This window comes from Papilio machaon, chromosome 29 (genome assembly GCF_912999745.1).
Source record: "Papilio machaon chromosome 29, ilPapMach1.1, whole genome shotgun sequence".
Classification (NCBI taxonomy): Eukaryota; Metazoa; Arthropoda; class Insecta; order Lepidoptera; family Papilionidae; genus Papilio; species Papilio machaon.
The window spans coordinates 2,845,711-2,869,326 of NC_060014.1; the positions used below are offsets into that span (position 1 = coordinate 2,845,711).

The following is a 23,616-nucleotide window of genomic DNA, read 5'->3' on the forward strand; positions in this document are numbered from 1 at the left end:
CTCCTTCGCCTGACTGGGCCGTGGCATCTACGTTAGTTTATCCACGACCCGGCTAGGGGAGCCCCTTGTTAGGGGCCGCCTGGAGACGGGCATAGGTAGGCTTTTTGATTGCGTGTCCGGCCAAAATAAACGGTTTTCCGGCTTTTGTTAGGCTTTTTACATGTCCCAAACGAGAGTGTACCTATTAATACTGAGACAAAATCCTAAATAATATTGGGTGTTCAACCTTTCTACCCAAATGTCCGTTCAAACTGCTGGTCTGTCCGGCTAGTAGGTTTGATCTGGCAACCCTAACCGGGTGACATATCCTATATTTATTGGTAGATTTTTTTAATTCCCCGCGTATGAAGTATGTTAGTATATGACGATCTTATTTAGACTGTATTTTAGTACCGTGTTATGTTTGAATTTTATTAGCTCTGACAATTTGCTTGCTTTTGAAAGAAAGAAAGAAAGACTTTTATGACTGTGGCTTGTTATTAATTGAAAAGATAAATTATACGTAAATAGATTGATCGTTGGTTTCTGAAATTAAAATCTCTTTTTAATACATATCTTCATCCTTCTCATTATATTTAAGAAAACAGAGATATGTTTTAAATTCATTTTAAACAAAATTCATACCAAAATTGTGATCGTTTATTGTTGTCCTTTTAATTTATTGTTTGCGGCCAGTTTCTAATACAACAGCTGATTTGTAAGTTAGTTAGTAAGAATGTTTCGGTAGATGAAATGCAGGAGCATAAACGAAACATGTTTCCATAAACGTAATACCAACAAATGCGTAACAATACGTATCTAACCTTGAAATGTTACCGTTGCTAAATCAATAGTGATGCGCCTATTGTCGATAGAATGTTCTAGTAAAATGTGGAACGTCAAATTCTAAACATGGCGGCCATTAATATATTTCATTCTTACAATTATTTTGTTACAATTCTGACATAAAATGATATGATAAGAGTGTGTATAATCTTTACCTATATTAATATTATAAACAGGAAAGTTTTGTATTTTTGTATATAACAAATAACCTCGTAACTCGTAAACATAAAAATCGGCAACGCATCTCTGGTTCCTCTGGTGTTGCAGATTTCTATGGTCGTTGGATCAATTAATATTAAGCTATCAGCTACTTTTGTCCCATTCTATAAAAAAAAAACTTGAGAGGTGTGTTGGGACACCCGGATGGAACGAAGTTCCTTTCAATTAATTAGTGAAGGCACCAATGTTTATTCTATGAATAAAAAACTTAAGTCTTCACAAGAAGTACATTTTATTTCTATGAATTTTCGTTATATATTGTCAAGTCGTTGCCATGGTGATATAGCAAAAAGTGTCGTGACAACTTTTCGTAAGAATTTTTCCCGTCTAGCCCCCTTTCACAACGCGCGATAAGGAACTTCGTTCTAAAAAATTCTTTAGCCATAAGGAAGCTACATTAGTAACGTCAAAAATACGTTTTTTATTGGTAATATATTGCAATTAACGATTTTTTTTTATTGAAATTAATAGCTTGTCTATGATAAAAATACCAAGGCTTCGGATTGGAAAAATATATTGTAATGAATACCATATAATAAATGTAATCTTTCAAAACATGTTATTCGCTATTCCAAAAGTTAATAAAAAATATGTTTCTTATCTTTCCATATCAATCATCTCTTGTTATCTTCATCTTACATTCTTTAACAATGTCTATGGTTATACAACTAAGGGAACTAAAATTTCAAAACTAATAATTTGTTGGTTTATGAAAATCCATGCTAGAAAACGTTATCAAAGTTGGGACTTGATAGGGTTATTCTTAATAAATCTTCGCGAATTTAGCTATTAATAGTGTGTAATATAGAAAAAAATAAGTAAAAAATCATCAATCTGTCACAATCAAGAAAAAGTTGACAGTTTATTGAATTACTGGCTTTTGCCCGCGATTTCGTTCTCGGGAAAAAAAACTTAATAACCTATGTGTTCTTCTAGATCTAGACTATGTTCTTCGTCTGTGACAAACTTCAGCGCGATCCGTTTAACTGTTCTTGATATACCGTCTAACAAACATCCATTTAGTGAACCGTTTTGCGTCTTTTTTTACAACAAAAAAAACTTGTGACGTTTCATCAACAAGAAACTTACGGCAATGACAACAAAAATAACTTAAGATTATAATTATTGGTCAATTAAACAAATAAGAAATTAGATTCAATGTGGATGACAAAAATAGAGGAGACCGAAGTAATATGTTTTGTGTAAAAGAAAGAAAGGAAAAGGACGGCGACGATGTGATTACATCTTACTAATATCATAAATACGAATGTTTAGATGGATGTTTGTTTGAAGGTATCTCCGGAACGGCTCAACAGATCTTGAAGAAATTTGGCACAAATGTATGACATAGTCTGGAAGAACACATTGGCTACATACTAGGTTTTTTTTAAATCCGACGACAGCTACTTAAAAATAGAGCAACCATATACGAATCGCTGAAGGTAGCTAGAGCTTATAACCATCTTTAACATATTTCTCTTATGGTTCTTCTTAAAAATATTCAACATCTAGTTAGGTCGTAATTACGTATAATCAAACAATACAAATATACTCTGACAATGCAGGTCAACTTGTTGGGCAATGTAAGGTTCAAATGATACAGATTCAGCCTTGCGCCGACCCTTGCGACATACCTTACGTAACTCTAGTGACGTGCTAATCGATAAGATAATGTATATCGATGTTTTTAGCTACATTTGTCATAATACTTATTATTTAACGTATGTGAAAGTCTTTTTAAATACATATATTTGTAACTATGAGCTTACTACGATAAGCGTCGGTGGTTGAAAGGTTAAGCACTTGACTTGCAAGTCCTGGGTTCGAATCCCGCCATGTACTAATATGTTTTTTTGATTTACATATGTATATTTATCCGACGTTCTTACATTGAAGGAAAACATCGTGATGCAACCTGCACATATTTGAAAAAAGTCATCCTGCACTGAGCCGCCAGCATGGTTGACTATGGCCTAGTCGCCCCTAACTTAGGGTAGGCTCAGTGCCCCTCAGTGAGGACGTGTAGAGAACTGATGGTGATAATTGTTTCGCTAAACTAGCATTAGACATTTGTGAGTGGCTAAAATATTTAGTTGATGGAACTCTACAAAAATATATTTTCCTTTAAATATAAAGGTAATCAAACAATTTTGTATTAGTTCTGTGGCATTGTAAACACATTGTTTTTTTTTATATAAATAAAGACTTTTAACAGATTCTAGGTGTTAGCTTCTAAATTACGATTGTGTATCATGAAGTATTGCTTAGAAATGTACTTATATGTTTAATGCAAATGAATTGCACGCACAAACTCATTACGAAACAATGAATAATTGTTACTGAAGCAATATAATTTTGCATTGATTAATATTTAAATTAATATTCCACTGAGAAGAGTTTTTTATGTTTGTAAATAAATTGAAAAAGTACTTAACCAATTTAAAATCTCTCACAATCAGAATACTAAATTATCCCTGAGTAAAATGGGCACATATTGTAACTCCATAAATTATAATGGATGGATGGATGTATGTTACCATGTAACTCTAGAACGGCTGAACGGATAGTTGAAAGGAACAGAAATACCTATAGATTACAGTCTGGAAAAATATATCGGTTCATGATTTGTTTAATCCTAAGCGGAAGAAGTCACAGGAAACATCTAGTGATCTAATATAATATATAAAATTCTCGTGTCACAGTTTTCGTTGCCATACTCCTCCGAAACGGCTTGACCGATTCTCATGAAATTTTGTGAGCATATTCAGTAGGTCTGAGAATCGGCCAACATCTATTTTTCATAACCCCCCCCCCATTTAGTTTTTTTTTTAACTGCGCGCGGACGGAGTCGCGGGCGACAGCTAGCATATATATATAACTAAAAGAACTGATTCGAATCGATATAACTCCGAATAAGTTATTTATCAGCCAAATGTTCGCAGCTATATGTTCTCGATTCGCCAAGGTCGCGGTTAATTAATGCATTGTGTACACAATGATGCTACGTGACAGACGCGCGCTAGGGATGCGCAACAAGTCGATATCGATAGATGAAAATAACGCCACGAACACCGTCAACTTTTGCGGTGTGTTAAAAATAAGTGATGACGACATTTCGAAGAAATGGATGTAGTTCTTATTGACAGTTATACGTGTATTATTTTAACTGAAATATTTCAAATAAATTTTAGAATAAAACGCATATATTGAGTTAGTAAAACAGTGTTCATGTTCCATATTCCACTTCTTTGCAAATAAATGAACTGTTACTATTTTGCAATTCAGTGGAATTCGGCCAGAGGTCAATTAAATTAGCAACTAATCTATCGATATTTACTTATCACGCACATCACTACGACCCTGAAATGTTACAATTGTTCGCGCAAATTGAGCAAGTATCGGTGAAAGGGTCACCTTTATACATATAATTTTATGTAACTTCTATAGACGCAGTATTCTACTCCAATGGCAGACCTAAATCTAGTAAAGAAATATTAGTAAACTGGATGTCGTCCGAGACTCCGGCCTTGAGGAATTAAAAAAAAACTTAATAAGTAGCCTACGTGTTCTTCAAGACTATTTTCTACACATGTGCCAAATTTCATCAAGATCCATTGAGCCGTTCCGGAGATACCTTTTTCTTCTTCCGGAGATACAAAGAAACATCCATCTAAACATTCGCATCTTATATATATAAAAGAAAGTGGTGTTAGTTACACTATTTATAACTCAAGAACGGCTGAATCGATTTGACTGAAAATTGGTGGGCAGGTAGCTTAGAACCAGGAAACGGACATAGGATAATTTTTACCCCGTATTCTATTTTTTTATTCCGCGCGGACGGAGTCGCGGGTAAAAGTTAGTTTATAATATTAGTAAGTTTTGCTAAAGAACGAGGCTATCATATTTTATAAAAACTAGATAGTTTTAAATTTAGTTTTTTAATATTTCCTTTTTCTTTGATATTTGTAGAGATTATACACAAAGATAAAACATATTTTTAGATAAGTAAAGATGATAAATAACGTGAGATTTTTGAAAATAACTCACGTATTTTTAAATCTGTGATTTTTTTCTTTATAAATGTTTTTTTGTTGTTACTTGCAAGTTATGTTTTTCCACTGTTTTATTTCTATATGTTAATTTCAGACGTGTTTGTGTATGTGATCAGTGTTATATGTGAAACATATAGTGTATTATGATTAACGAAAGAATGGTCACAAGTATGCCGTTTTATGGTAAGTTTTTTTTTACAATTCAAAGATATTTCTGACATAAAGATTAGTCCAACAAAGACATCTGACGCGTTGGATATAAGTCATACTTTTAACAGTGGTAGATCCCGCAACAACAATATTTATTGTGTGCACGAATTGGCCGGGTCGACCTGTGCCACGACCACACAGAACACAGGCGTGAGAGGAAGCAATTCTGCGTGCAGTCTGATGAGTGTGGTACCGGAGGCCTAACCTTAGTCCTCTTTCCCTTCCCACCCTTTTCTTATTAGGAAAGGATGGGAAGAGGAAGTGGATTTGGCGGAAGAGAGGACGCATAGGAAGGAGAAATATCCTCTTTCTGTGCGTCCTCTTCTCCGTTAATTAAAGGTAGGCAACGCATCTGCATTAGCGGATGTCTTTGGGCAACGGTCGCCTCGCTATTGCGGCGAATCCAGGTGGCCGTTTGCTCGTTTGCTACCTTATGATATAAAAAAAAAATACTAAGTTATGATAGCTCATTAACGCCGTCTATTAATGTCAATACAGTATCCTTGTCGTATTGTACCTGTCTTGTCATGTCAGATTTAAGGTTACCGGGCAAGACAAATTTGTCGCACTATATTATGGAACCCTAATTGACAAAGTGACCAACTGTAACGGCAACACGGTTTCTTTGAATCTGTTTGCTTCTACAGCAATCATTTCATCATTATTTTCCTGCTTTTATCAGTTTTCTTCCATCAGATCGACCTATAAACACAATTTCATATGAAGGTTAAATATCCTCTTTCTATGTGTCTCTACCTCCGTCGTTTAAAGGCAGGAAAAGCATAGGTAAAGCAGCTATTTTCTCGATTGAGGGGGCCGCTTGCTCTTTAGCCACATTATGATAAAAAAATAAGCAAATAATTTTTAATTTACTAGTCCTTGATCATTTGTGCCATTTTAAAAAATCCTCGAGATGCATTTCAACGGATACAAAAATTTCGGCCGGGTCGTTATAAAACATAACAGGTCAGCACAACTTACTGCAACTGGGTCATCCAGGGCTTGATAACCTACATACAGCGTTACCATGGCGACGGCGGCCATGTTGCGTTGTCACGGCAACCGCGCATGCGCGTGACAGCTGTCAGACAAGGCGTGGTGCGATCGACGTTTTCTTTTGACTTTACTCTTTTGATTTTTTTTATTGCAGAGTTTGCAAACTGGGATGACTTTAATTGCATTAAAACACGTTTATTGTTTTTATTTTGCAGACATTGGTAGATGTGATATTTTGACCAAATTAAACTTTTTACATGTGTGTATATTTTGGTTAGTATTCTTGTACAGTCGGCGCCGCTTGTGGTATTCCATTGTCAAAGTTATAGTCCTAACTATATAGATGTTTGACATCTAAACGAGAGTCAATATTCCAAATGTTATGGAAATTAACAGCAACAACAAATGCCTCTGCAGGCCTTTTTTGCCACACTTTTAGGTGACAAGGTATCTATCTATCTTACTAATACTATAAATGAGAATGTTTAGATGGATGGATGAATGGATTGGATGAAATTTGGCACAGATGTAGAACATAGTTAAGTGATCACATAGGCTACTTACTAAGTTTTTTCTTAATTCCGCGCGGACGGAGACGCGGGTGATAGCTAGTATAATATATTTTTGTGTGAAAGTTTCCGGTGTGTAGCCAAAGTGCAGCTCAATTTAACAAATCAGCTAACATTGTTTGTTACGACGATTAACCTTATTATCATACGACCTGGAAACATTATCTAGGCTTAACTGATGGAATTGTTTGAAAAATTAACAGACCGGTATAGTGTTTATCGCGCTATATCTAGATATAGTTTCCTAGCAAAGGCACATGAATAAATAATATCCCTATCATATTTGGAAAAATAGATTTAACTTTATTTAGTCACAATGTATCCGTGTTTCCAAATAAAATATTACCTTAAAGTTGACGAACGTATGATAACCCCGACTGTACTAAAATGCTAAATTCTTATCCTCTTTCTCTCCGTCCATTTGTCTTTTAAAAATCTAGTTCTGTGCATCCACTCCTCTATCCATTAAAGGAAGGGAACGTAGCTGACATCTTTAATGTTAATTTAGATGTCTCTACACGACTACTTCGGTTTTTAGCGAAATGTTGTGAAATGCATGTTCCACATACACAATTCCAAATTGAAAATAAAATCTAATTTATTATTTTTAATAAATAAATAATAACGTTATCTTAGTAATATTATAAACTAGCTTTTACCCGCGACTTCGTCCGCGCGGAATAAAAAAATGCACACAAGATAAAAAAAATACCTATGTCCGTCTCCTAGTTCTAAGCTACCTCCCCATCAATTTTCAGCTAAATCAGTTCGACCGATCTTGAGTTATAAATAGTGTAACTAACATGACTTTAGATGGATGAATGTTTGTTTGAAGGTATCTCCAGAACAGCTGTATGGATCTCGCTGAAATTTGACATATATGTAGAACATAGTCCAGAAGAACACAGAGGCTAATTAGGTTTTTTTAATTCCGCGCGGATATAGTCGCGGCCGACAGCTAGTATCCAATATAACCTATTCATTTAAACTAAGCTACAATTTATCTATTGGGTTTAATTCAAGCCAATGGGAGGAATGTCCCAATTTTCCGGACCCAAGCGATTGACAAGGTCATCGACCGTTGGACTACGCATGCGCTCTACAATACTTGTCCTTGCACATCCTTCATTGATATATTCCGTTCTATCCGACAGTTTCCATTGTCGAAAAACATGTATACAAACATAATAATCTACTCGTTCATTTAAGCCAATAAGAGAGGCGCTGCTGTCGCGGTTATTTCTTTTAAAAAATATATAAAACCAACATAGATATAGGAAATACTTACACAACAAGACATAGCAAGACCAACAAAGTTATCTGTGTGCCGAGCACGAATATTTGTGACACTCGCCATCGTATCGTTTTCGACAAAATTTGTGCAAATTTGTATTTGTATTGGGCGAAAATATCTAATACATGTAATTTTGACATAATCGAAGATGAGGATACGAAGGAGATTGTCGCAAAAATTCGTGCTAGGCACACACACACACAGGTTAGATTCATTCTTTCTTTGTTGGACCAAACAGTTTGACAAAGATCTTATGACATTGTCATTAGTAGGTGGCGCTATTGAGCTATTTAAATTTAGTTTCACACTCGGGTCAGAAAACTTTGTCGAACCAGAGAACATTACTTCTGTTAGTCGGATCTTTCAATCGTGTGCATAGAGTTGGTGAAATACACGAGCCGTAAATATAGAGGTCACGTATAATGAACTGTATCCTCTATACGACGGCATGTCTATTACATTTTGTCGGTCTGTGCGTTACAAAACATTTTATTAACCTCTACAATGTTTGTAGAGACAACTAGTGAACGTTTGAGGTATCTGTTAATGTCTTCTAGTAGAAGACCGATGTATGTATGTTTTGTCTGAAAAATATGCGTAAAAAGGGAGTAAATTCAGATACGATGGCTGATAGAGTTATATGGAAGAATACATAATGTGTCTACCTAGGAAAAAGGAAAGAAAAATTATCATATTAGCTATATTAGACAAGCTATGTATGTTAATACAATATAGAGATACTAGCCCCCCTAAACAAAGTATATTTACTCCGAACCGAAGCGATTCCATAACGAACTTAAAAAATGTATAAAACTGACCATAACTTTTGATAAGTCACGTGATTGTCACGTGTCAGTTTTATACATTTTTTTAAACTCGTTACGGAGTCGCTTTGTAGCGCTTTGCACTTTGTTTAAGGGTGTAGCTATCGCCCTCGACTTACTTCGAACTTAATACATAGTCTATGTGTTCTTCCTGAGTACGTTCTACATCTGTGCCAAATTTAATCAAGATCCGTTGAGCCGTTCTGGAGATACCTTCAAACAAACATCCATTCATCTATACTCTCGCATTTATATTATTAAGTTAGTTAAAAATAAATTGCCTTGACATTTCTAACCTTGATTGTCAGTGTCGTATAAAAATCAAAGATGGCGTCGATTATTGTCATTATATTGATTTTCTGATTGACCTAGAAACGGTCTCAATCGGTGTCCGCATTAGATGGTATGATAAAAGTAATATGCTGGTTTGAAACCAATTTAACATTATTTTACCTTTTGCATAGAAATAAAATATTTTATTAGCTTTCGTATAGTAATTAATAATTTGTTAAAAAAATCATGTTTTAATAAAGATAGAACATTTAAGAAAGGAACAAATATCTGATGTTTTTACTATTAAAATTGTTTGATAGAAAAATTGTACATTTTATTCAAGGTAATGAATAGCAAAATTTCATTTTGAAAAATTCGTTGCGAATTTTTTCCAAGGCGTTTTCAAAAATTATGAAATAAATTTTAAATAAGACAAGTAAAGCATTTTATATTCCTAGACTTCCTATTTAGATTAAAAAAGGTTAGGTTAGATATTATGAAATAGTAAACAATATGGTAAAGTATATGAAACTACGAAAACTTGAAAATACAAGTCCAGTCCACTTTAAACAGGGTTTAAGCTATCAAGCAGTTTAGGTATCTTAGGACATCTGGGAGATCGTATAGACGTCTGGATTACCTAAGCATATGACCTGTTATATACAAGATTTACTTATTTACTGTTCACTCGAGGATCCTTATTTCCTACCGATTTTTGGTGAAGTGTCATTTGATGCTGAATGCAATAATAGACCGATAAAGTTATCTGACCCCTTCATACACAAGCCAACGTAATCGCTGAAATTAATGTTGTAGGTTGCGTTGCGAGAATCGTTGGCGCGATCAGTACATGCATAGCGACTTCATGTCAACTGTACAGATTTGCTACGCCATCTTGAAAATTGCAGTAACTTTTCTGTTAACAATTTTAACAATCAGGTTACGAGCGACTGGCTATGACGATGACACGGCGAAGCGCACTGTGTTCTAACCTCTATGAATTCGTTTTGCGTAAGTTAGTGACTTAACTCGTCGACTTTTGATTTGGGCCTAAAGTTTATTTCGTTTTTTGTTGACAATAATTGCGTACAAAATAACATTTTTGTTACCGATTGTACGATACAATTTTTAATTAAAAATATTTTTTTAACAAATTGTACAAACTTGAAAAATAAATAGGTAAAAAAAGCTCCCTTTTACAGTCCTAATGTTTGAATTGCATAGATTCAAAAGCATAAAAAATAAATTGATCTTTTAGGTTATATTATTACAACAACTTTTTTTTTTGCAAAACATAAATAAATTTAGAAACAATTTAAACGAAAATAAAAAAATCACGCTTTTATGACTCATTCACTATGACGATTTAAAACCTTGAATTAACATTTAATTTCGTGATAAGTTAATATAAGTTAGTATATAGTTAAATTCTTCGTTAATATACCGTTAACAAACACGCTATTTCTAGCGTAAAAAATAACATGTTACTGAAAATGACAATACAAGGACAGACAATGAGTAAACAAATAGGTATATTATTATTGTTCGCAATTACTTATTAACCCTTAATTACTAACAAAATAACCTATAAATTACATCTTCATATTTCACGTATTATTATATCTTTAGAGTTACTAGCTGTCGCCTGCGATTTCGTCCGCGCGGAATTTAAAAAAAAAACTTAACAAGTAGCCTATGTGTTCTTCCAGATTTCATCAAGATCCGTTAAGCCGCTATGAAGATACCTTCAAACAAACATACATGAAAATGAAAATGATAAAATGAAAATGAAATTAATATTATAAATGCGAATGTTTAGATGGATGGATGGATAATTGTTTGAAGGTATCTCCAGAATGACTCAAAGGATCTTGATGAAATTTGTCACAGATGTAGAACATAGTCTGGAAGAACAAGTAATTTTTCCTTTAACCATTACTGTAGGTGTATAAAAAAATATAAAATAAAATGACCATCAACAGATAAAGTTAATTAAAATATCAAGTTTTCAAATGAATACCAACAATAATACGTACTGTAAAAGGTTATTTTTACATATGAATGTTTAAAAACAATTTGTTTGTAGTTTTATTTAATTGCATTTCTTATATAAAATTAAGCTAGACAAATTTAAAAAATGAAATACATAAATTAAAGCGTTAATTCAAATCTCCATAATTTAAATACAATCCTAGCTAACAACTTGAATTAAATAACTACATTCGTTTTCAGTTAATAAAAAAACTATTCAGTTATTTAACGATGCTTAAACTTACAACGACAAAAGACTATTTCTGGACGTAGTCAAAGACTTAAATAAAACAAGGCGTCTTCGTTTTTAAGACGAGAAAATTTATTTTAGTAGTATAAACTGTTACAGTTTTTAAAATCCCCGCATAGAAATCTGGTCTAATATTATAGTTTTGAAAAAATGTTGATAAATGAGTTGCTATTAAAAATAGCAGTTTAAATAACAGTTACCGTTTTTTAGGTTGTTTTTTTAGCGGTGCTTTTATTAAAGAAGGTTTTATATTTGAAAAAAATTAAAAATGATTGAATTTCGAACGCGAGCGTCATTTTTTTCATTCACGCGGTACGTTTCTGCGCCGGACGCATCTTTGTTTCGTTGAAGAAATTTTCGGAAGGAAAATATTGTCGGAAAATTTTCTATTGTAATATTATGTCGGTGCATACAATACCTTTGATAACGCCTTTCATCCGTGGCACGAGATTTCCTTGCAGAAAGAGTGAGTAGTTTATTTTCATAATAGTACTTACATTATCAAAACACTTACCGTAAATTAGATAGACGAAAGTCTTTGGTAGTTTCAAGTTAAAACGATTTATAAAAATATTTAATAAAATAAAATTTTAGATAGCTCTAATGTTTTTATCACGGTAATGGAAAATATTAATAAATTCATATATTTTAATAATGAATGCAGTGCTGCGTTAAAATATAAAAAGTTATCAATTTAAATGTTCACCTTAAAATTAAGTCTCGTTGATTCAGTGGTTATAGTAGTAACGTTTCCCAGGTCGATGGCCATAGATTGGAATTTCAGAAAATTTAACCTAACCTACATATTTATTTTACTTACGTAAACGGCTTAAATTATGGAATGTTTAACATTTCATTTGTGATTTATGAAAAGCCTCTATGAATAATTCTAGACATTTGAAAAATAAGGTTTCAGAAATAAATATTTAATGTTTGACCTATCTCCATGACAACCAGATAGAAAAGCTTGTTTAGCGTTTTACGTGTTAACCTTGAAATTCCACAATCTTAATATTTTATTAAATTTAGAACCCAAGCATAAAAAATAGTGTTTCAAGTACATATTAAATACGATTCAGGCATTATCCGAAACAAACGTGAACTTACGGACAGACTGACAAAAAATTAAAAAAATTGTTTTGCGTTAACAACGTATGTACATGTATTATATATGAATATTTTTCGAGTCAACAGACATTAATTTTATTTAATAAATTCATTATAGAAAGACTAGCTGATGCAAGGTATTAAAGAAACATAGTTGCCTATGTGTTCTTTCAAGACTGTTACATACAGCTAAATTTTGTATATTTTGTTACATACAAAAAATTACATTCATGCTAAATTTCATCAAGATACGTTGAGCCGTTCCGGAGATAACTTCTAACAAACATCCACCTAAACATTCGCATTTATAATCTATCTATATATATAGTCAGAAAGTCGTGTTAGTTACACTATCTATAACTTAAGAACGGCTGAATCGATTTGATTGAAAATTTGTGGGCAAGTAGCAAGGAAACGGACATAGGAACTTTTTTATGTTGTGTTAATATTTTTTATTCCGCGCGGACGGAGTCGCGGGTAAAAGCTAGTATTAGATAAAATTAAATTTATTATCACGTAATTTTATAACTTTTGTATCTATTGTTGTCAATTGTAAGTGGCATGACCAACTTGATTCAAGGTTCAATAACCTTGTTTTTTGTCGTCACTGTTTTCTATCTTTAGCTGTTTACTGCCTTGTTATAATTATATTTGTCGTAATTCATTGATCTAGGTGGTTGAATGGAGTTTGTGAGAACATTGTTTTCTTGGGTTACCGAAATAATGTGCTATAAGTACATCCATCAAATCAAGCCTTTACATTTATAAACTACTAGCTGTCGCTCGCGACTTCGTCTGCGCGGAATTAAAAAAAATAAGTAGGCTATGTGTTCTTCCAGACTATGTTCTACAACTACCAAGTTACATTAAGATCCGTTTAGCCGTTCCAGAGATACTTTCAAACAAACATCCATCTAAACATTCGCATTTGTAATATTAGATTCATCCGCGAGGAATTAAAAAAATAGTAATATATACAGCATAATATGTTACTCGGGGTTAGTGTAGCCTCCCAATAGATAAAGAATGTTTTAAATCTGTTCAGTAGTTTCGGAGTCTTTTCAATGCAAAAAATACTTGAGAGGTGTGTTGGGACACCCGGATGGAACGAAGTTCCTTTCAATTAATTAGTGAAGGAACCAATGTTTATTCTATGAATAAAAAACTTAAGTCTTCACAAGAAGTACATTTTATTTCTATGAATTTTCGTTATATATTGTCACGTCGTTGCCATGGTGAGGTAGCGCTCATTCATCTATAGCAAAAAGTGTCGTGACAACTTTTCGTAAGAATTTTTTCCGTCTAGCCCCCTTTCACAACGCGCGATAAGGAACTTCGTTCCAAAAACAAACCATTGTCGACTCATCTTACGTAGATACATCTTAAAGATGTGACTCTTTTCAGTAGTACTTAGTTAAATTCTTAATCAATCGTAAACTTTTTGATCAATTTATCAATAGGATTTGATATAACCCCCATTCCTGCCCCCCTCCCAGTCCGCACCTGCGTCCCAATTTCATTTCAGTGACACACCGCAGCTCAATATATTTTGGTGCTGGCGTTACGCCAGGATTGTGTTTTTAATGTCGTTGACTCCTAGAACTCTGGAGATTTACAATAACGTACACAAAAGTGAGTAGACTGGTATGTGATGACGATAGTGTTTTGACTGGACTCTGGCGTAATTTTAACACGTGCCTTAATACATTTTTTTAAATGAACTCCCTAGTCCAGTAGCCAGAGCTTTACATTTCTTAAAATGGTTTATTAAACTACGGTCCGTGTATGGCGAACGTCAACTGTTGACTGACTCCGGCTGCTACAGCTATGAGTAAGCTTTGATATACTGGCTTCATATGATATGTGATCAACTCTACTAGAAATAGACCTTCGGAACGAACATTTAACAGCTGTTGGCGGTTTAGAAAATCGAATTATATAATATACGTATGGTAGTGCCATCTAGCTGTGATGGCATTTAACTACGACTGTTGTAACTAATTGCATATGTTTTATTGTTGCAGGCAAGTCGCCGTTTTTCCCCGGCGTGGAGGAACCAGCTGCTGGCGGCGCGGCGGGCGCAGGATCGCCCTCGGCGCCGCCCGACCACACGCAGGACGTCGTCTCTAGGCTCAGCGCCGCAGGTCAGTTGTAGCTTAGAAACTAACTCTTGTTGTAGCCCTTTTAGTGTCGTTAAAAGGTTGCAGAGAGTTGCCTATAATTATTGAATAGATAATGACAGAAAGAAAACATTTCCCCTTCCGCAGTCAATCGTTTATTTATTAGAAAATGGTAGGGAACGAAAGAAGACTATAATTTTCCTCCGGCACACATAACACATCAGAGAAGAGACAGTCACTGTTGAGTATGAAAAGAATTTTTCAAATCGATTTAATACTTTCGGAACCTATTCAATGCAAAACAAACAATAAAATCTTTACTTTCTTTTATATTATATAATAAAGAAGCCTCTTTAGATGTCGTAGAAAAGTCTAAAATGTATGGAACTGACTACAACTTTTGTCACATGCTCAAATGTTGAACTATGTGCTCAAGGTATAACTGTATCGTAGGTCTGTCAATGTGTGTCAGCGCTCTGGGCTCTCCGGCGAGGTCGTCGCCCGTGTCCGCGGGCTCTGAGCACGGGGAGCGGTTCAGCAGGAAGGTGTTTGTTGGTGGACTGCCGCCGGATATTGACGAGGGTGAGTCTAAACTCCTAATAACGCTGTGAAGACCCCCAGAGAACTATACTGCATTAGCCCATATGACATTTCATAAAGGCTAAAGTTCTGAAGACTGGTGAAAAAAAAACTGCTATTTATTGACCTACTTCAAAAAGGAGGAGGTTCTCAATTTGTTTTTTTTTTAAGCTATGTTATTGGCTAACCGTGTATAAATACATGGATATGTAATTGCGTGTTATAAATTAATTGCCTGTTTATAAAGCTGACATTTCATTTGGTAGACAATGGAATTGGTTATCACTACAAGATGCAAGTTTCCTGAATAATTATTTCGTCTTCATAATGTAGTAGTTATAATTCATACTTGGGAAGTTATTTCTAGTACTAGTAACGCAAACACTGTAATAGGAATTACTAGGATATTAAAACAGTACCATTGATAAATGGCAACATCAGATGTAAACAATCACATGACCACAAGTTTAACACTTTATTAAAGTTATAAAATAGATAATAATAATAATAATAATATAAGCCTTTATTCAGACAATATACAAACAAACATAATTTAACGTTATAATTAATAAAACAATCATTGTCCGTGTGTCAATTTGACAAAGGCCTCCTCCATTTTGGACCACATTCTTCTGTCTCTCGCTGTTCTGGGCCATGCACTCCCCGCTACCGCTTTTATCTCGTCTACCCAACGAGTACAAGGTCTACCTCTTTTTCTGTTCTTGTGTTTAGTATACCAGTGCATTATTAATTTCGACCATTTTTCCTTTCCTCTAATTGTATGGCCCGCCCATTTCCATTTCAACTTTTTGGCTACGATTGTGACGTCTTTTGTTCTGGTATGCTTCTTGATATTTGAAATTCTTATTCTGTCCGACAATCTCACGCCCATCATACATCTATCCATGGCATTCTGACACACTGATAATTTTTTATTTTGAGCCTTTGTGATTGCCCAAGTCTGACAACCATATGTCATTATAGGTAGAATGCAGGTATCAAAAAGCTTTCGCTTGATAAACATGCTGATATCCCGATTTGTCATAATATCTTTGAAGCTCCAGAATTGCTTCCAGGCGTTACCCACACGTCTATCTATTTCTTTCGAGGTTGCATCAGTTGGCGAGATTAAGTGACCTAGATAAATATATTCTTCCACATATTCCATAATAGTGTTGTTTATATGTATAGGTATTTTCTCTCCGTTTGTCATGATTTTTGTTTTTTCTGTATTCATAACTAACCCTACTTTTCGACTTTCTCTATCCAGGTCATGGAGCATTACTTCCAATTTTTCAGCTGAAGGTGAGAAAACTATCAAATCGTCCGCAAATCTTAGATGTGAGATGTTTTCGCCATTTATGGTTAGTCCTTCTTCCTTCCAGTCTAGGTGCCGAAAAACTTCTTCCAGAACGGCTGTAAATAATTTTGGTGATATAGGGTCGCCTTGACGGACACCTCTTTCTATGTTTATTTCTTTCCCTTCTTTTTCTAACTTTATTTTTGCTTTGCTATTACTGTACACTTTTTTCAATATTCTTATGTATTTATTTTCAATACCTTGGTTGAGGAGTGCTTGCCATATGAAGTCATGTTCAAGGGAATCGAAGGCCTTACGATAGTCTACAAAACAGCAATAGAAATTTATATTAAATTCTTTGGCTTTTTCAAATAGCTGTTTCACGACATAAATGTGGTCTATTGTGGAATAACCACTCCTAAATCCTGCTTGTTCTCTCGGCTGATTCTCATCCAAAGTTTTTGTTAATCTATTTAGGATAACTTTGGAAAATACTTTATAAATGTTAGACATGATACTAATGGGTCTGTAGTTATTTATGTTATTCTTGTCTCCTTTCTTATGAAGTAATATTATGGTCGATGTTGTCCACTGATCAGGTATTACCTCACTCTCCAAAACGTCATTAAATAGGTAGGTAAGGGTAGGTACCAGGTGCTCTCTATTTGCTTTAAGAAACTCGTTGGTGATCCCATCTGAACCTGGAGCTTTATCTTCCTTTTGGGTTCTTATAGCTTCGTATACTTCTGCAGGTAATATATTCGGTACACTATCTCCCCCTGACAGGTCTGTGGTCTGAGTGGTGTTTGTTTTTGAATACAGATCTCGGAAGAAATTAGTAGCTTTCGAAATTATTTCTGGTCGTCTTGATTCTATTTTGTTATTTTTATTTATAATATTTGGTATCCAATCTGTTTTATCTCTTAGTTTTTTCAATGCTTTTTTAGTACCTCCGGTTTTTTGAACACATTGTTCTAGTATACTTAACTTGTATTTTCTTTTATCTTTCCTCATGTTAGTTTTAATTGCCTTACTTAAAATCGTTATCTCTTTTCTCGTGTCTTTTGTTTTTTCGTTCATTGATATTATTTCAGCTCTTTTCCTTAATAGGTCTTGTGTTTCCTGAGTTAACCACTTTGCCCTACCCTTCTTATTGCTGGGAATACTTTTTTCTCCTGTAGTTATAATTTCTTCAAACTTGTTATATTTATCCTGAATATTGAGATGTTTCATTTTTTCCCTAAGAACTTTAATTTTCTCTTGCATGTTTTCAATGTTGATTTGTTCTTTAGTATTAGATACTTTTATTTTGTATGGTCTGTTCCTATCCTGTTTTATTCGTAATTTTGCTCTCACCATTCTGTGATTGCTGTTAAAATTAAGGTTATTTATTACTCTGCAGTCCTGAAAAGCTTTGCTTTTATTGGTCAAAATATAATCAATTTCATTTCTGTGTCGTCCGTCTGGCGACTCCCATGTCCATCTGTTATTGACACGTTGTTTAAATGAGCTATTCATTATTTTAAAGTTATTCTCGTATGCTAGTTGGATAAGCTTTTCCCCATTTCTTGTTCTTTTTCCATAACAATATGGGCCTAGTGCTATGTCTTCTCCCTCTACTCTTTTTCCAGTTCTGGCATTAAAATCGCCCATCACTATTAGATTCTTGTGAGTATGGTTTTTAATTGCCTCTGAAAGGGTAGAATAGAAACATTCGATTTCAACAGCAGTAGACTGTTCTGTTGGAGAATATACTTGTACAATCGACCATATCTCATTGTTCGGGGGTAATTTTATATTAAGAATAACAATACGTTCGTTAATACCAATAAATCCGTCTATGTAATGTTTTAGTTTTCTTTTAATTAGAAAACCTGTGCCGTAAAGACCAGGAGTGTCTCCTTTGAAGTAGAAAATAAAGTCGCCATAATCTTCTATACTCTCCCCTAGTCGGCGGACTTCGCTAAGTCCAACTATCGACCAGTTGATGTGTTCGAGTGCTAAGATTAGTTCGGTCAAGCTTTCGTCAGTTCTTAATGAGAGAGTGTTGTATGTGGCAATGTAGATTATGTCTTCGCTTTGTGAGGATGTAATATTCTGCGGGTGTGCCTTGCGTTGACCTAAGTTATTTGGAGGGTAATGGTCATCTTCCCCCACGGTGACCGGCCGGATTGGGGTGTATTTTATTTTTGTTGTGATTGTATTGTTATGTTTGTCTATATCTATTTTCCGGTTGTAAGGCGTGATGATTAGTTTTTTGTTGTTGAGTCCGTTAATGATTGTGATCTGGGTCTGCTGGATAGATAGTCCATCATGTTCGTTTTGTTTCTCTTCTTATAGTCAGCTCTACTAACGACTTCTTTATAAAATAGATCTCCATCATTAATATAGTAAATTTTATCGTACCGACAATACGCAAATAACGTGACGTGTTAGCCTTGAGTGCAATTGTCGCATCGATTCTCACTGACGTTGCTTGGTAACGCACGTGCAAACATTACGTTAAATAAGTGTAGGATGTGTAAAGAAAAGACTCGAACCAAACGTATAGAGGAATCGTTGATAAATCTAGTTAAATTATAAGGAAACCCAATTTATTATATGAATACTAGCTGTCGCCCGCGACTCCGTCCGCGCGCAGTTAAAAAAAAAAACTGAATGGGGGGGTCATGAAAAATAGATGTTGGCCGATTCTCAGACCTACTGAATATGCTCACAAAATTTCATGAGAATCGGTGAAGCCGTTTCGGAGGAGTACGGGAACGAAAACTCTGACACGAGAATTTTATATATTAGATTTAAGTCTCGGAAACCAACGGTAAATCAATTAAAATTACAAATCGGTTATTGCGACTAAGACCATAAATCTATAAACGGCAAATTAACGACACACAAATAATGTGAATTACGACTGATATTTTTTCAGTTCCTACGATGTCATTATAATAGGTTTTTACTTGGACATATCCTTATTTCTCTTATATTTAATGACGTAATTTTAAAAGGATAAAATCTAGCGTCTTGCCAGAGTTATTTTTAATAAAACCTTACAAGCCGCATTATCACTGACGCCATTTACAAAGATATTGAAGCCTTCAAAGTGATAACTGAAACCTTACCGTTTTTGTAGGCGGTTACGATACGGTATGCATTTTGTAACACCCTAACACACTATTATCGTTTTAATTTTTATATATACATATTGGTTTCCAACTGATAGATTCAATCAGACGTCATGGGAAAAGGATCCTTTAGAGTTCTCATCTTCATCAGAATTATGTCGAGACATATATACAAAATATATATATATATACATATATATATACAAAATCAATAATTTAAAATATACATAATATAAAATCCGACAACGATATCCGGACTGTGAGCATAAATCAAACTAAATTATAATAGCTTACTATAGCGCCCTCTTTTAAGTTAAAAAAAAACTGTTATAAGGTTCTTTTCGTACTTTAGCTGCCGCATGCGTTTTTAATGCCAAAGTCAAAATTATGTCAAAAGTGTAAATTAAATTATGCCATAAGTGCAAATACAAAGTTACATGAAAAATTAAAAACTATTCTATTTCAATCAAACCTCTGTGATCCTAAGAATATCCGAACAAAATGTCATTGACAAAAAGTCCCGTTCTAAATATCGTAAAAAACTCTTCGAAAATTGTGTCCTCAATACAAATTTTCGATCCACACCTATATAAACGTAGGTAAGAAATATACCTATATCTGTCTACATCTTTAATATGTCTATGTAATGTAGGTATTGATTATAACAAAGCCTACCCGGGCCACCTAGGTAGCATTTAATCTGCGTCGGCGCGGTCCACTGGATCGTGAACTAGGTGCCCTAGATTGCGAACAAAAGCCGGGCGCGTCTCGCGGTTGCCTAGATCCGATATTGATTTAGTAATTTGTTGTAATGTAGCAAAAAAATTATGTCAAGAACGCCACGTAATTTTTAATGTTAGCGGATATTTATGTAATGTTGATTTTTCGTTTTGATTACTTGGATTGCTTAGTAAGTGATTTTTTTTCGAATAGTGACGACTTTAGCATTCCATTAGAGTTTTTAATAAAGATTCCTATTATGTAAATTTTTTCGGACCTTTCGTACATCGTATTTATTTTCTAATTATTATTCTTAAACATGTAAGTCGATGATATTGGTTTAGTACATATTAGACTAGGAGCTAAGCAGAGTGACTCGGGGGTTAAGCACTTAATTTGCAATCTGTAGCTCCTGAATTCGAATCCCACCATGTACCAATTTCGATTTACATCCGATGGTATTACATTGAAGGAAAACATCGTGATGCTGCACATATCTGATAAGAAATTCAGATATGTGTGAAGTCAATCAACCCGCACTGAGCCAGTGGGGTTGACTAAAGCCTAGTCTTCGATGGGGACGTATAGTGAACCTATGATGATGACACACTAGACGTAATATTGTGTCTGCAAAAACGGAGGTGTTTAAAATCCAGTAGGATTATAGTTGATTTATTTTCACAGTTTTTAAAATTAAAATAAACTTTAAGCATAGCGAAAAACAAACCACCACACTCTTTTTGGTCTCCATCTCACTACTATATCGATGGTTAGTTGTAAATTAACGCTTTGTTAGAAACGAATCCTAAAAAATCTACAAACTTAATTCAAAACTTTTAAAATGAAATCGCCCAATATTAATCATTACATCTTTATTAAATGAAAATGCCATCTTATTCCAGATGAGATCACGTCATCGTTCCGCCGGTTCGGTCCACTGGTGGTGGACTGGCCGCACAAGGCTGAGAGCAAGAGCTACTTTCCGCCCAAGGGATACGCCTTTCTGCTGTTTCAGGTCAGTTAATAACTTTAGTAAATTAGTACTCTATCAAATACTCAGATTACACACAAATAGTTACACTTTAACTGAGCTTTGAGACAATATTAATTGACTATTCTTTATGGCTATATAATTTCTGGAAATGTGACTATTATAACCTATGTTTGGAGTTAGTAAAGACCATGTACAGTTCTACATAATTTGTTTATCCTAGAGCTTTGTCTAAAAATTATTTACATGAATCATTTTTGAATTATAATTTCGATAGCCAATAGCTATTGCATTTTTTGTATAGCTGAAATAACAAATAATATAGTCGAATTATTTTTCTTTTCAGTAAAAAAAGAATTTTATTATAACATATAAAAAGGATGTTATTTTGTTTGTCATTTGGGCTAACAACTTCACCTCGTACATTCCACAGGACGAGAGCTCTGTGGCCGCGCTGATGGAGGCGTGCATCACTGATGATGACAAGCTGTACCTGTGCGTGTCATCTCCCACAATACGCGACAAGCCAGTACAGATCCGGCCGTGGCGGCTCGCTGACGCCGACTTTGTGCTCGACGCCAGCATGCCACTTGATCCGCGCAAGACGGTCTTTGTTGGAGGTGTACCTCGTCCGCTCAAAGCTGGTCAGTACAATAGACTATTATATAGATAATAGCTGTTTTCTTATATAGTGGTTCATTGCTCTATGAAATTTTATGCAAGAAATCATAGATTTTAGTTTTACTCTGTATTCTTGTATCTTAATAAATGTTGGCCTACTTTGGCGATTAAAGTGAGTTTATTTGAGGATGAATATCCGGTCTCTACTACACGAGACTAACAACAAATTGTTCTCTGTAAGTTATTGAATACCTGGCAAAATATATTTTGGTAGCGATCATGTCAAAAATGAATTATTTAAACTTATATTTAGTTTGCTTGTTACGCAGCAATTCTTTTAGATTTATATGTTCAGAAATTTGTTTTACAAGATTTGTAAATGTAAACACGTTGTGCTTGCAGTGGAGCTGGCGATGATAATGGACCGGTTGTACGGCGGAGTCTGCTACGCTGGTATTGACACCGATCCTGAACTCAAGTATCCCAAAGTGAGTGATTATACTGCTACCTAGCTGTCGCCCGCGACTCCGTCCGCGCAGTTTTCTTCCAGACTATTTTCTATATCCGTGCCAAATTTCATCAAGATCTGTTGAACCGTTCTGGAGATATCTTTAAACAAACATCCATCTAAACTTTCGCATTTATAATATTAGTAAGATTTACTAGGAATGTTTTTTTTGGCATCAAATGTGTTATATTTTATTTAAAGATTATCAATTAGGGAATCATCAATGTTCCGTTAGACTGGTGCAATACCGCCACCACAAAGAAAATACAAGTAGGGTATTTCGGAGGCCCAGCTTTGTGCATTGGTCTATCCCAGCCCTTTTTCAATGATTGTCATGATTGTGTCATAGGGAGCGGGGCGGGTCGCGTTCTCCAACCAGCAGTCGTACATCGCGGCCATTTCTGCGCGCTTCGTGCAACTGCAGCACGGAGACATAGACAAGCGCGTTGAGGTGACATACACACATACACACATACACACATATATACACACACAACTTGAACAAACTGGTATGCAAATTGTGACATTGTAGGTGGGACTTGTAAAAGGTTTTGCAGTCTACATTTTTGAATTACTTGTGCGAAAAACATTATTATATCTTAATTCTTGATCTTTGAGAAATGTTGTTTGAATTTAACGTTGTCACTTTGTGACATGACAGGTGAAGCCGTACGTACTAGATGACCAGATGTGTGACGAGTGCGCCGGCGCACGCTGCGGCTCCAAGTTTGCGCCATTCTTCTGCGCCAACGTCACCTGTCTACAGGTACATATACCAACTTGTGTGTCTCTACGACAAAACACGAACTAAATACAATAACACAAACAATAAATGTTAAGTGAAGTTTTCTACTATATTTTAGTGAAGACCTCATTCAAATTGATTTAGCCGTTTCTGAAATTAGCTAACACAAACACACAGACAAATATTCTAATAATATATATTTAGCTTTGTATAACATTGATAGTGTTGTTCTTTTCTACTTATTTTTCGCCAATTAA

General features: G+C 34.7%; 1 protein-coding gene across 2 annotated transcripts in view; it reads left to right on the forward strand.

The window, feature by feature from the left end:
- LOC106711939 (translational regulator orb2) overlaps positions 1–23,616 on the forward strand; it is a 56,757-nt gene that overhangs the window by 32,180 nt on the left and 961 nt on the right. The window contains exons 1-8 of one of the 2 annotated variants that reach the window (XM_014504366.2): positions 11,888–12,012; positions 14,678–14,797; positions 15,227–15,355; positions 21,397–21,509; positions 21,919–22,129; positions 22,509–22,594; positions 22,964–23,065; positions 23,276–23,380. In XM_014504366.2, coding sequence (XP_014359852.1) covers positions 11,946–12,012; positions 14,678–14,797; positions 15,227–15,355; positions 21,397–21,509; positions 21,919–22,129; positions 22,509–22,594; positions 22,964–23,065; positions 23,276–23,380 — 933 coding nt within the window. In that variant the 5' untranslated portion in view covers positions 11,888–11,945. Of the gene's footprint in view, positions 1–11,887; positions 12,013–14,677; positions 14,798–15,226; positions 15,356–21,396; positions 21,510–21,918; positions 22,130–22,508; positions 22,595–22,963; positions 23,066–23,275; positions 23,381–23,616 lie in introns of those variants that run through there. The other variant, XM_014504365.2, reaches the window with a different exon arrangement.